Source organism: Hydra viridissima, unplaced genomic scaffold (genome assembly GCF_058129835.1).
Source record: "Hydra viridissima isolate aposymbiotic clone 2 unplaced genomic scaffold, HvirCarnegie_v1 scaffold_1, whole genome shotgun sequence".
Lineage (NCBI taxonomy): Eukaryota > Metazoa > Cnidaria > Hydrozoa > Anthoathecata > Hydridae > Hydra > Hydra viridissima.
In genome coordinates this window covers 12273111-12287706 of record NW_028324300.1, presented here as the reverse complement: position 1 = coordinate 12287706, position 14596 = coordinate 12273111, and the positions used below count along the sequence as shown (strand labels likewise).

The following is a 14596-nucleotide window of genomic DNA, read 5'->3' as shown; positions in this document are numbered from 1 at the left end:
CAATTGTAGTTTTTCATATTTTATGTTACTACTATGTTAAGTTATAGTTAGCTCTTAAAAAACCTTTACTTGGGTTAGCTGAACTCCATCTTTGCAGAAAGTGAAATTGAAGGGTAAATTTTTAAGTAATTGGAAATATGTTTTTTTTTTTAATATTTTTAACTTCATTTCGACTTCATGATAAAACTTAGTTTACTTTTAGCCAGTTACATTCACATTTTGATTCGGTTAAAAAAAATTTCTTGATTAAAAGAGAAATTAGAAAATTATTTTGCTGGCTCATCATCATCATATGAAATACGAAATCTCTCCTGTTTTTTTTCTTTCTTCGTTTGTTTTTATTTTCAATACTTAAATCAGAAAAAACATAAAAGCTTGTTTAAACTCGTAAAAACTTGTTTAAACTGGTAAAAGCTGGTTTTTTTTATGTTTTTTTTTTTATTGTTAACATTTGTGTTGTGAGTTCAATTTAGAATGATTATTTTTATTGCTGTTGCGTGGGTTTAGTATTCACCAATTTCTATTGATGTACTGTTGATAGCTGTTTTCAATTATTGTAATCTAGTTTTTTCAATTATTTTTTAAAAAATTGCTGAGATTTTTTTAAAAATCTTCACTCTTTATAATCTAGAGAACTTCTAACATTAAAGAATTATACCCGAATACTGAACTAACTTATTTTTACTATGTTGTTAATTTGTATATGTTCAGTGTTTGTTTTCATCATTCTGCACTTATTAATTTATTTTTATAACTTGTTGTATATATATTGATAGTATACAAATTTATTATTATACAAGGTTGATTCATGTTTGTTTAAGTATTGAGTCTGTTTATTGTATCTTTGCATTTGAAAAAAGCATTTAAACTTGTTGTAAGCAATTGCCCTAAGCTGTAACTTTTATGTGTAAATGAAACCTGTGTTTTAAATCCAATTATAAAAATTTTTTTAAATAGAGATGTTTGACCCTTATACTAAAATAACCTATTTGTTTTTTTTTTGTTTTTTTTTTTTGTAAAATCATAGAATATATAATTAATGAAAATGCATACTTATTGAAACTTCTTTAAATTTTTTTTTTAAATAGCAAGAGAAACTTTAATGAATTTTAAAAGTAACTTCTACTTTGATTTTTTTGAAACTTAACTCTAATAAAATCTGTTGAAAGTATGAGTTATCAAATCAAAGAGTGCTAAATATGAGTTATACATGAGCTGTTAAAAAATCATGTGTCATTACAGTTTTTTTTTTTTTTTTTTTTTTTGGTACTTAAGAATTAGACATTACATTATTATGATGAGTTGCATTGTAAAAGTTGTTGTGTTGGTAATATTTTCTATGATAGTTTAAATGCTTTCTTTTAGTAAAGAAATGTCAAGATAATGGAGCTACTTGATACACTCTCTAACCTCTCTGAAAACCTTCAGTCTGAAGAGCATGCAGTTTTATCTGAAAATATCTTATTAAGTTTTATAAATAACAATGAAAACTCATTTAGGTTTACTGATTATCCTTCTGAAGTATACGAAAAGATAATTAGTCATTTGTTTACATTGATCTCTACTCGTCATAGAATTATACAGGTATCTTTGAAAGTTATACGGTTACTAAGTAGAGATAAGGTAATTGTAACTGCATTAAGCAATGCTGAATTGTATGTAAAGATATTCAATGAAATAATAAGTTCACCAGATGCAGAAGAATCATGGAAGATTGAAGCTTTAAAATGTTCATGTAATTGGGTATACCACAGCAATGTAATTCGTAACTTTTTCATGACTTGCAGCATTTCTAAGAACCTTATAGAGGACACATCGAAATGCAACCAGCTCTTAAATACGAGGACTTTTTATAATGTTCGTATACTCTTTTTAATGTCTGCTTTGGAACCAAGTGAAAGAGCTGTCATGTTAGAAAATAATGTAATTAATGTTTTAACAACAGTTGGCAATCAAGTGTTCAATCAAGAGGGGGAGAAAAGGTTTTTCTTTTTTTTTATGCTAAATAACTTTTAATGATAAACAAAATCTTTTTTATTGGGTACTTTAAAAGATTGTATTAATATGTATTTCTTTATCTGTTGATTTATTTGGTAATTGTTTTTTGTATTTCTTTTGTTGTTTTTTTTTCAATTTTCAACAGCCTTGATGAAGCTCATCAAAATATCCTTGTGGAAATTTTTAAGGCTCTTTTTAATATAACTTGTCAGTTCACCAGTTCTGTGTCAGAAAAGATAATCAATGATTGTTCTGATCTTGTTCTATTGCTTCGTAACCTGCTCATCAAGTTTTCTCCTTTCTTGTACGATGATTCAATTGATCTATTGTCACATGCTGCACATTTGTTGGTTAATATGCCACAAAAGTCATTGCATTTTCTCTATTTTCCTGCTACAAATGAAATTCCCGCTGAGAAAGTGTTTTGTGTAAGTAAAACTTGGTAATTTATTTTTTTGATATTAAATTAACTTTTAGATTAAATTTTTTATTAGTCTAATTATGAAAATTTAGAAATATATTATTTAAACCTTAAGAAAACTTAATTTCTGTCAAGTTTAATCACAAGAATGCAAGGCTTTTAAGTTACTTTGCCAGGTTGAAAAAAAATCTAAAAAATAGTTTAAACTTTTTAAAGGTTCATTTGTTATGTATGCTTGTCAACAAGGTTCACTTTAAAACAATTGAAAAATAAGTGTTTTTCTTGTTTTACTTGTATAAGTCAAAGTGTTCTTAGATCTCAGAATGTAAAAAAGATTAGCTAAAAGTTTGTTTGTTTTCAATAATTGAATCGTCTCTAATACTATACTTTAGTTATTATACTTATTATATTAAAAAAACAAGTATTATAAAAAGTATCATATCTTCATCATAAGAAATCTATAGAATATTTAAAAAAAATTTTTTGAAATTACTTTTATTACTTGTATGGAGAGTTAGATCAGTAAAAGTATTGATCATACTATTTTGCTGAATTCATTATGTTCAAAAAAATGACTTTGTGGTTTTAATAAGTGCATCATTAGTTTTTACTTTAGGGTTACAATATGGATGCTATTTTCATTCTTCTAAAAACCCTGGATGCTCGTATTCAACTAAAAACATATAGAGCTATGTGTGACAAATCCATGGCAATTTTTACAGCATTTTGTTATATATGTAGAATAAATCCTTTCATACGCAAGTACTTGAAAAAGCAAGTCCTTCCTGTTTTAAAAGTTTCTGACAAACGACCTGAAGAAAACAATGATCTGCGTGGTAGAATTGTCAAATTAATGACTACTATTGATGTGACTCTTAAAGTAAGTTATTTTATTCCCAGTTTTGAGTTTTTAAAAGTATTTTTTTTTTATATGTTTTTAGAAAATTTTTCACTTGTTGAGTTTGTTTTTTTTACATTTTTAATAGTGACTGTAAAACAATTGATATTTGTTTAGCTAAGAATATAATTTAAGTAATAAGATTTTAATATTTTAAAGTTCACAAAAATGTATAACTTTTTCTCTATTTTAAAGGCACCTATCAGAACATTTAGTTTTAAGATAAATGAAAATAATTTCTCTAAATCAATAAAAATTGATAATAATAATTAAGAGAATTAAAATTTAAGAAAAAATGTTGTGATCAAATAAAAATGATCTCTGTAAGATCTAAGATTAACATTTAAAAAAGCAAAATTATTACCCTAATTTTTCTCTAATTGTTCTTAACACACTGTTTACTTGCTGTATGGCTCACCGGCTTGTTCAATGCTTAATTACTTTGTGCTAAATTGAAGTTAATATTCTTTAAGTTTCTTGTATTTTAAAAAGCAAAATTCTATTTTTAGAACATGGCTGCTGACTTTTTATTTGTTCTCTGTAAAGAGAATAATGTTCGATTGATTCGTTATGCTGGTTATGGTAATAGTGCTGGTTATCTTTCTTCTCGTGGCCTCATGATTCCAGGTATGATAAAAACAGAAGGTGAATATTCTGACGATGAGCTATCTGATATTGATGATGATGAATTGGATATTATGACTGGTTAGCTATTTTTTATTTACTTAAATTTACTTATTCGTTTGTATTTACAAATTTCTATTCATTTGCCTGTTTTATTTTATACTTTTTTTTTTTTTTTTTTTTTTTGCTTTAAGAAATCAAATTCTTCATTTAGGAGCAACCCGATGTGAACCTGAAGATAGTTTTGATAAACTTACTGAAGAAGAAAAAGAAGCAGAAACTGACAAGCTTGTAAATTTATTTGGAAGATTACAGGATATGAATGTGATAAAGCCAATGTCGGTAAATAAGGATGGCAAAATGACAGAAATTAAACCAGAAGATTTTCATTAATTCTTTTCTTTTATGGAATAATTTATTTCTGATATTTTTTTTTTTACTTTTAAATAAATCAATAAAATGCTGTTAGCTATTATGATAACATTTGTCTCAACAAGCCAAATTTTTGCATCGTGCACCATGAATGAGAGTTTAACACTCAGTTTTTATTAACAAACCTGGTTGTTTGCAAGTTTCATTGCATTTTTTTATTTCCTCAAGATTTGAAAATAATTTTTAACAAGTAAATAGTAGCTATTGTAATGAAACCTATTGTATTGCTGTATATATAAAATGTTTGAATAAATATATCAAAAACGTATTCTATTTATACTGTTATTAGTCAGTTATTGGCAATTTTGTAGTTTTTTATTAGGTTTTGTGTCAGTAGACAGAATTAGATAATAGAGAAGTATTTTTTACTGCAATGTTTAATTTGATTACTATACAAGGGCATTTTGAGTTTCATCAAGTTATTTTTCTTTTAATATTAGTTTGAGCTATGTTTCTAGTGTTGTTTTTTTATTAATTTTATTTTATAAAGTTTTAATATCAAGAAAATGTCTAAACGTGTTGTTAGCAAAGAATTTATAGATTCTGATTCTGACAACTCAGATGAAGGACCTAAACCATCCAAAAAAGCAAAAAAGGTAAAAGTGTACACTCTGTTTGAAAAAAAAGTCAAGGTAGAAATATATGCTATGCTTTTCATAGTTAAGAGTACTGGTTATGTAAAAACTCCACTGGACTTTTGATTGAGAGATTTTTTTATTAGGAAAAATCAGTGAAAAAAGATGCTGTAACAGTGAAGTCAGATGATGTAAAGTCTTGGTCGGTAAGTTTTTTTTTTTAACAAACCTATTTCAAGATATAGTAAGAAGTGATTAAGGATTTATTCTTGGTTTTTTTAAAAGCTTTCTAAGCAGCGGAAAGTGACAGTTGATGAATTCCGAGGCAAGAAATTGGTTAGTATTAGAGAATATTACACTGATAAGGACTCAGGGGAAGAAAAACCTGGAAGAAAAGGTGAAAAATGAGCAAGTTCATTTTTTGTTTATGGATTCATGCAGTTTTAATAAGCAACATTTTGTTGTGTCAACTCTATTAAGTAATGTTAAATACACTTAACCACAAAATTAACGCACCACATATACATTTCAATTTACTTTAATTATCATCAATATTATCATATATTTTGACAAATATATTTAAAATAGAATACATGAACACAATTATTTTGATGATAATAATAAAATTGACTTTGAGGATGGTGAAAAAAAAAACTAAAATTAAAAATATGGTTGGTTTAACAAAATAAAGCAAAATGATTAGTATTGTTATGCACAATACAGCTTAAATTGAAGCATTTTTGACTCATCAATAACTAGAGTGTTACCAGCTCTTGATGTTATTACAGCCTGAAAGTGCCATGGCATGCTTTCAATTAGAGATCTAATGATTTCTCAAATATTACAAGCGAAGTATCCTTCAGTTGGTCTTATGCACACTCTTGGGTGGTGATCAGAACTTACAAGGTAAAACCTTGACTCATCTGTAAATAAGACCTGTCCCTAATCATGTTTTCCCAAATCATATGCCTATTTGCAAAAGCCAGTCTGTTTCTTTAGAGGTCTACAGACAATCTGGGACCAGTAGCTGCTGCCCAAGGTCATAAATTTAAAGCATGAAGTCTACTTCTTATGGTATCTTACTAACAGCAGTTCCATGAACCTCAGCAAGTTGTATTTGGAGACTTCGTGCAGTAGTGAACCGTTCTCTCTGTGTACGAAGCATTAAAAATCAGTCCTCCACAGCATTGGTAGCTCGTGGTCTGCCTCGGCCAAGTCGTCTAGTATGATCATTGCTCTCTACAAACATTTGCAGAACCCTACCGACTGTAGTATGAGATTCTCCAAATCTTTTACCAAGTTGGCAATTTGTTAATCCTTCATTGGAGAAAGTACCAATTGCAACACATTGATCACGGCTTAAATTTTGTCTAGAACGCTGTTCTAGACAAAATTTAAGTAAAAAGGTATGTATTGGTTTTAGACTATTTTAATAGTAGAAAAGATAACTGTCATTTGAGCAACACATTTCAAACAGATGTGTTGCTCAAATGACAGTTATCTTTTCTACTATTAAAATAGTCTAAAACCAATACATACTTTCTTTTATAAGTGAAGTTTAACCGTACGGTCAATAACCAAACTTTCACCATTCGTTCAATAACCGGATGTGAACATCAAGTTGCAAGGTGAACATCAAGTTGCAAGGCATAATATTGTGCGACAGAGGTGTGGACCTAAAAGAAATATGAATATGCTGTCAATTCTAGACACATTCAAATTATTTTTCACTCCAGAAATGGCTGATATCATTTTGCGTCATATGAATAAAAAAGCAAACTCAACTTATACAACATATAATGAAAAAAATCCAATGAAAAAACAACTAGTGTGGCAAAATCTTGAACTTCAGGAATTTTATGCATTCCTGGCTATTTTGATAACCTCTGGCGCCAACAACTCAAATACTGACAATACAAAGGATATGTGGCAGTCGTACTCATATCCATTGTATTGTGCAGCAATGGGCATCAATCGCTTTTGGAACATCATTCATTTTATTCAATTTGATGATACCAATACTCGTACTCAATGATTAATAGTAATTTAGCAAAACATAACCCAACAGAGCACCTGACCATTGACGAGCAACTTTACCCATATCGGGGTCAAACTAAGTTCACTCAATATATTCCATCAAAGCCAGCTAAGTATGGAATTAAAATATGGGGGATATGTGATGCAGAAAACTCGTATCCCCTCACAGGTCAGATTTACACTGGAAAATCAAGTGCCAGTTGTGAGAAAAATGTTGATGAGAGAGTTGTAAAAGACTTGGTAGTACAATACAAAGGATCCGGTAGAAACATTACAATGGATAATTACTTCACTACTCTGTCATTGGCAAAATCTTTACTATCCTGGGATCTAACATTTGTTGGCACTTTAAAAAAAAAATGACATGCATTCCACCAGCAATGACTGCATTGAAAACACGAGAACAACTATCCACCGTGTTTGGCTTTCATAAAAAAGTAACCATGTGTAGTTATGTGCCCAAAAAAAACAAAGCAGTGATTATGCTATCATCAATGCATCAGGTAGCAAAGATCGGTGATGATGCAAAGAAAAAGCCAGAAATTATTGAATTTTACAACTGGTCAAAAGCTGGTGTTGACACAATGGATAAAATGCTTGATAGATATACTACTAAAAGATTAACTCAAAGATGGCCTCTAGCATTTTTCTACAATATTCTCGATGTTACCTGCCTTGCAGCATATATCCTTTATTATGAGAATAATAAAGTGCTTCCAAAAAAATCATATGAGTGATGATTGTTTTATCGGCAACTGGGCAGAGAGCTGTGTACTCCGTTTGTTGAAAAATGTTCGTATAGTCCATAAATCATGAGGCAGTTTACTATGAAAGTGGCAATTGAAAGTTTTTTCGGTCGAGCAAAAAATCCATATGTACAACCAACAGCATCTAAATCTTCTAAACCCCAGACACAACTCGATTCAACCAGAAGGAAAAAGATTACTGGAGTATGCCATGTTTGTCTCACTAGCAAATTTAAAAAATGTAGCAGAACTTGAAAATCATGTTCGATATGTGAGTTCCCTATTTGTGATGAGCATTGTGTTTCAACCACGACATGTGAGGAGTGTGTGAAATAATTAACTTCTTTGTTATTTTTCATGGCAATGTGTTTAAATGAAAAAAATACTTTAATAAACAGTCTTTTTATTGTGTATAAACCCGGCTTTCATTTATAATAACTTAAGTGAGTACCGGGGTACCCGGTTATTGAACGGAGGAGGTATCAAGTTTGATAGTTAATAACTGCTATTGAATGATTGATTCCAAAAACTTTTGACAAAAAAGTGGTGTCAAACTACTTCAACTTTGGGGATCCGAGCAGTCATAAAAATTTTTTAAAGGGACGTTAACAAATTCTAGTTTGGAAACTGGAATGGATACCTGGGTACCCGGTTATTGACCAGACGGTTAATCACAGCAAAACATGCTGCTTATGAAAAGTTGCTTTAATTTCAAAATTAGATAAGGGAAACAGAATAAAATGTACAAAAGGCATAACAATAAATATTACCATCTTTTTAATTGATAAATCTGGGAAACGCATAATATTTTTCAAAATATGTCAGAATTTATGAGTGGTGCGTTAATTTTACAGTTAAGTGTATTTTAAAGTATAGTATGACTTTTTTCATTTGATCTTTTTTCCTATATTTATTTACTATACTTTCATTTACTATATTTATTTGTTTACTATTCTTCCATCTACTATATCTATTTACTATGTTTATCTAGGAATTTCCCTGACAGTGGAACAGTGGAATGAACTTGTCAAAGTAGTGGAAGATGTAAATAAAGTATTGCAATAAACTAAATAAGAATGTTTCGATCTGCTCTTTAAATGACTTGTTGCACTGATAGAAGTTAGCATTTATGTGACAACACTTGTGAATATATTATTTAAAAGAGTTTTTAGCCCAGCATTTTCAAGCTTCTGTGTAAAATTTAACAAGAAGGGACATTTATGTTATATTATAATATTAAAACTAAAAGTCTTTTTTTTTAACTAAACCTTGTATTAACTAAAAAAATTTTAAGTGATCCTCATAGACAAGTCAAGTATAAAGTTTTTGTGTTTTGTTTCTCTCAACTGGAAATATAGTCTGGTATTCCACACAATTGATTGATAGGATGGTTTTGAGTACTCAAAGTAGTATATTTAAAATTCATATATATATATATATATATATATATATATATATATATATATATATATATATATATATATATATATATATAATAAAATCCCAATACATCTATTTGATTTATTTATACTCATTAGACTTTTTGTTTATACTCATTAGATGTTTTTTTATACTACATTAGACTTGTGCATAACATCACAGTTTGCAAAAAAAAAAAAGGGTTTTGGTTTGACAAAAAGATACCCTAGAAATTTTTATGCGCATGTCAACTCATTACATGAATAATCTTTTTAAAAAATCTAAGAGGTAGCTCTTTTTTGGGAAAAGCATTTTAAGAAAATTGCATTCTTTGAGCTGGAGTAAGAACTCCACTAACTTGTTAATAAATATTTATAGGATTGTGATTCTATCATTTGCAAATTTGTGTGTGTGTGTGCGTGCGCGCTAGAGTATTTTCATCAGTTGTCCCAATATATGTGCAACTGACATACGCCTCTGACAATTATGGCTGCTTTGACAAATAGTATAATGCTATAAATAATATTGTTTGACCTGTTTACAGTTAGATAATACTAGATAGCTTTTTGATTAAATAGTCTTAGAGCTGAAACAGGCTGCAAGCCTCTTAGAACAAATTGCATTTACTGGATTCTTCTCTAATACATTAAACCAGTGAGCAGTTGATTTCCTTTTGGCATGTGCAGCTTCAACAATCTGTTCACAATACTGATCAAAAAAATACTTGATTAATGTCAATCAGTTCTAAGAAATAACTTTTTTTTATATAATATTGAATGATGCATGAATGTACTTTAACTTTTTTTTTGAAATTAGGCATCATTACCTTCACATGACAACCAATGGTGACTATCTTCAATGCTATTATAAGATTTAACTCCAATACCTATAAAGTAACATTTTATGGATTTGCTATTAATAAATTAATACTATTAATATTTTATTTTGAAGTCATTAATTACATTGTAGACCTCAAAACAATATTCTTGCAGTTCTCTGAAAGATTTGGAGAATGCTAAAACAATTTTGGTCTAACTTGTCTCTTAAGATTGCAGAAACCATTTTGTCAATTATTACTAAACTTTTAATTACAGGAAAAAATGTAATGGTATGATATTAGCCAGTCCATCTACATTTATTAGAGAAAGTCTGGAAGAATTTCTATCATATATCATACCAATGCTAGTCTTTTCTGACAGCTCCTTCGTTAACAACCCATTAATGGAAACTCTTCCAAATGCCAGCTATAAGTTCAGTTGTGCGTTAGACACATCCCATAGGTAAGTGAAGCTTAGGCAGAAGAAATCACTTTCAGGATTTGTTTTGACCAATCTCTTAGAAGACAGCTGTATTTATAATTCTAAAAAACAATGTTTAAATGAGCTGAAGAAGTTTTGCTAAGAATTGCTTTTCATGAAATGTTTTTTGGTTCTTATGAAATTTCTAATTGATTTTTTATGCTGACTAATTTATGAACTTTATCTTAAAATGTTGCATCTTTCTTTGGATAACTTCTGGTCCTTCAAAAGCCAGTAATCTAAAAATCCTAAAGTTATCAGAGGTCCAAATTCCAGTGTAGTTTTATTTTTTATTTTAGATTACTTACCTTCATGAGCCTTGCAAAACAAAATTGTTTGACCAATTTATTTGGTGAATATACTTCTTATATCAGTTTTAATTTATAATAGAGGTTGTTTTAAGGTTGTATAATTCATTTTTACAAGGCGAGCAAACTCCAACTGGATATGATAAAATTGTAGGTGAATACCCTACAATACTTTTGAATAAGTTCTTCTAGACATGATGAGACAGGTACAGCTTATTGTTATTTCAAAAGGCTACATGAGTATATCATATTTCTATTTTTATTGTGTGATCTCTTGCTTCCTCTTTGTGTTCTCTAGAAAGCAAAGGAGAGATTTTTACTGTTGTTTAGATTTTTAGAATTTGATTAATTTATACAAAATCTACTTCAAAGGAAGTTGTGAATTTTTTAATTTTTTAGATTAAGGGAAATTTTCTTGTAAACAAGAAAGTTTAAAGTTGTAAAAATTCTTTAGAAAACTTTTCTAGTTTATTTAAGGATGCTTAAATTATTTTTAGGAATTGTTTTTGTAATAGATCCTGCAATACTTATTTTTTTGCAAAAAGTGTGTTAATCTTAGAAATTATCAAAAGAGTGGTAATCTGTCTGCAGTATATACCTTAAAAAAATGCAAATTTCATGTATTAAAGTAAATATTTCTTAAAAAGAACTACTACCATTTTTTAAAAAGCTGTTCATGTAATATCTAGCCAAATGTTTCTGGGGTATCTTTCATGAAACCTAAACCTCTTTTTTACATATTGTAAGCAAGTTTTGAGGAAAATATAATTTCAAAAAACTTTGTTAAATATAGATTTTAGATGTTGTTGAATAGAATCCCTTTTTGTATGAATGAAATCTTAGAAAATGGTTAAATTTTAGTTTAATATGAAAAGTATTAATAGATGTAGGGCAGTTAAAAAGGCTGTTTGTACCCTCCAACTCTGCATAATTTTGTTAATAAATTTTTGAGTTGTGTCAAAGGGTGAGAAGTGGAAGTGTTTAATGTAGATAATGTAGATAAGATGAAATAAAAAAATGGTAAAATTGCATGAAACGACCTTTTGGACAGGAAAAACAATAGTTCTGGATTATTTAAATGCAGAACTTTTGTTTTTCTTTCAAATCTTTTTTTGTTTTATAACAATTTTACTTAAAACTTATTTTTATGTTATAGAATCTTTAGTTCCAAACCTTTTGAAATGTTTAAACAATTGAGGTACAATAATCAAGGTTTGTTGTTAAACGTTTGAGAAGGAATCCACTATGAGTTCAATTTTACTCTCAAAGGAACTCTTAACAAAAGGGAACAAGCATAATACAGAATCAGTTTTTGAGGTATTTTTCTCTAAATTACTTCTGATTGTTCAGCTACTAAAAATGTACTTTAGATAATGTACTTTAGAATAATGTACTCTCATTAAATTACTTCAGATTAGTATGCTTTAGGAAAATAATTTAAATCACTACAATAAGCATGTTAATGTATTTATTATTTTGTTTTATTATGCACACAAAATGTTTCATAACATTTTTGCAATGGCCAACTTGACAGCTATTTGTAATAGTTCCTCTTATGTATAGCTAAATGTATTCAACAAAAACCATACACCTTCTATTAATCCCATAGAGCAATATTCTAATAAACATTCGATTAAAACCATTTTATTGGTTTCATTGACGTATTTATTTACATATTACTGGTCTACTCAATTATATTAAGTTGATATCAGTGATTAGTTTTTACAAAATCTTTTTTTATTTGCTTTTTTAGTCTAAAATCAGAAGTAAACCTTAGTTTATTATTTTTTACATATTTTTTAATTCAACAACCTTTATTTGAAATATTTAGAATGACGAGGAAGATATTTCAAAAGAAATCATTAGCAAGAAGAGCCAAAAGATGGATCAACCAGCTTGTGTTCAGGTTTAACACAGATAAAATAATTTTCTTTAATTATGTAGTTATATAATTATTATAGATTCTTTGTTTTCAAACCTTGCAAATAAAGAGATTTATGAATTATCATTCCATGCTTACGTTTTTTAATGATTTTCTTAGCTTTTAATTTCCAAAGAAATCTTCGGCAAAAAAACAACTAGAATAAAAGTCAGACGACCCGAATTTCTTCAGGTTTGGACTATATTTTTAAAATCGAATCACTGAGTAAGATCTACATTGAATAATACTTTTTTTTTTTAGCGTCAAAATATGATGTAAAAGGTGACGTAATTACTAACTTATTATAGATAACAACAGATTTCAACCTATTGTATTTTAATACCAAAAAAATATATATATACAGAATTTAACTGATGTTTTTGTAAATTTTTTGGTTTGTATTTTCTCTGTTTTAATTGTTAAGGTGCAATCTGATCATGAACTCTCTCATCTTCATCGTGTATCAAGTATTTTCAAATCAAAGAAACGTGGAAAGTTGAACATATTCAAAGGAATTGAAGCCAGGACCGGACCTTGGAGTGTTGAAGAAGTTCGTCAACTCGAAAAAAACATGAAAGATTTTTTAAAATCACATAACATGTCAAGCTGTAAGTCTCTTGTTTTTCCTTCCAACCAACAAGAACTGGATTTTCGAAAAAAAACAAATTTTAATTTGAAAATGTGTCACGGTATACAAAGATTCGGGCAAAGTGTTATGCGGAAAGTTGTCATACATTTTGTGGAAAATTTTAAAGAAGGCTATCCTATTGGAAATGAGGCGAAAATGTTTTGGAAATTAATAGAAATACACGGAAAAAACTGGAAATTGATTGGAAATGTGTTAAGACGATCGCCACAATCTTTATATCATTTTTATACTCGTGAAAAAGATATCGAAAACAGAAACTTCTCTAAAAGTTCGTGGTTTGATGAAGAAACTGAGAAGTTAGTTAAATCAGTTAACGATTTTTTATTGAACGGTGATAAGATTATTTGGAAAACTGTTTCAGATCACGTTGAAACGCGTTCACCTATGCAGTGCAGACAGAAATGGTGGTGGATTAACAGCAAACGTCTAAAATCAAATTAATCTAATGCAAAATGTATTTTTAATGCTAATTTATCTAATGCAGACCAAATGAACAAATTTAATTTTTCCTTAAACAAAGACTGATCTGCAAATCTCAATCCCATGAAACAGAGGATTTCCATAAACAGAGACTGATCTGCAAATCTCAATCCCATGCTATTTACAATCAACCAAGTATGGTTTTTGGTTTCTTTACTCATTGTAAATTTGAAAGATGAATAAAAGTTGAGTTAATTTATGACTAAAAGGTTCCCTTAAAGGTTAAAAAAAACTAATTTAAAACTTTTTTGTAAACTGCTAGAAACTCTTATAACAAATTCGGAGTCTAATAAGATAAATACCGATTTAATTTTACACAGTATTAATACGCGTGTGGAGAGGGGGTAAATACCTCGTGATCTCTTTTTTGGAGATATAAATATCAGTTCGATCATGTTCGAACTTTTGACAGTTTTTAAAGATGTTTAAGTTCGAACCTTTTTCCTCTAAAAATTCGAACGTTATGCATATATTAAAATTAACGACTTTTTATATTTTTGCACAGTAAAAGCAAAAATATTGAAATTGAATTTTTCAAATATCTTTGTTGGGTCATTTGTTACTTGTAAATTTGTTTCAATCTTTTAAAGTAAAAATGGTAACGCGCTATGCATTTTTATTTGCTATCGTAAGCCCAAGGTGATATCCGTCAAAAAAAAAGTCGTTAAAAAGTTTTAATTCAAAAAAAAAAAAAAAGGATGAGTTAAGTTAACTTTGAGCTAATAAAAGATTGTAGTTGTACAAAATATTAAATATTGATAAATTTAAAAAAGGTAGCACTACTAGATGG

At 28.6% G+C, this 14596-nt stretch overlaps 3 protein-coding genes and 1 long non-coding RNA gene across 4 annotated transcripts; all 4 read left to right on the top strand.

The window, feature by feature from the left end:
• The first annotated feature begins 1325 nt into the window (after positions 1–1325).
• Positions 1326–4639, top strand: LOC145187623 (chaperone Ric-8A-like). The gene is made up of 5 exons (XM_080064069.2): positions 1326–1982; positions 2144–2426; positions 3036–3299; positions 3827–4022; positions 4156–4639. The coding sequence occupies exons 1-5, from the start codon at positions 1384–1386 to the stop codon at positions 4332–4334; spliced, it is 1521 nt and encodes a 506-aa protein (XP_079920195.2). The 5' UTR covers positions 1326–1383; the 3' UTR covers positions 4335–4639.
• A 187-nt stretch (positions 4640–4826) lies between these two features.
• Positions 4827–8979, top strand: LOC149893379 (RNA polymerase II transcriptional coactivator-like). The gene is made up of 4 exons (XM_090072264.1): positions 4827–4969; positions 5095–5154; positions 5234–5345; positions 8723–8979. Exons 1-4 carry the CDS (start codon positions 4880–4882, stop codon positions 8794–8796), a joined length of 336 nt encoding a protein of 111 aa, XP_089928390.1. The 5' UTR covers positions 4827–4879; the 3' UTR covers positions 8797–8979.
• A 987-nt stretch (positions 8980–9966) lies between these two features.
• LOC149893378 (uncharacterized) lies at positions 9967–10845 on the top strand. Its single transcript, XR_016447051.1, has 3 exons — positions 9967–10043; positions 10245–10430; positions 10748–10845. It is a non-coding gene; the product is annotated as an uncharacterized LOC149893378 (long non-coding RNA).
• On the top strand, positions 10037–14006 carry LOC149893377 (transcription termination factor 1-like). Its single transcript, XM_090072150.1, has 4 exons — positions 10037–12073; positions 12588–12662; positions 12798–12869; positions 13102–14006. Exons 1-4 carry the CDS (start codon positions 12002–12004, stop codon positions 13765–13767), a joined length of 885 nt encoding a protein of 294 aa, XP_089928276.1. The 5' UTR covers positions 10037–12001; the 3' UTR covers positions 13768–14006.
• Positions 14007–14596: the final 590 nt, after the last annotated feature.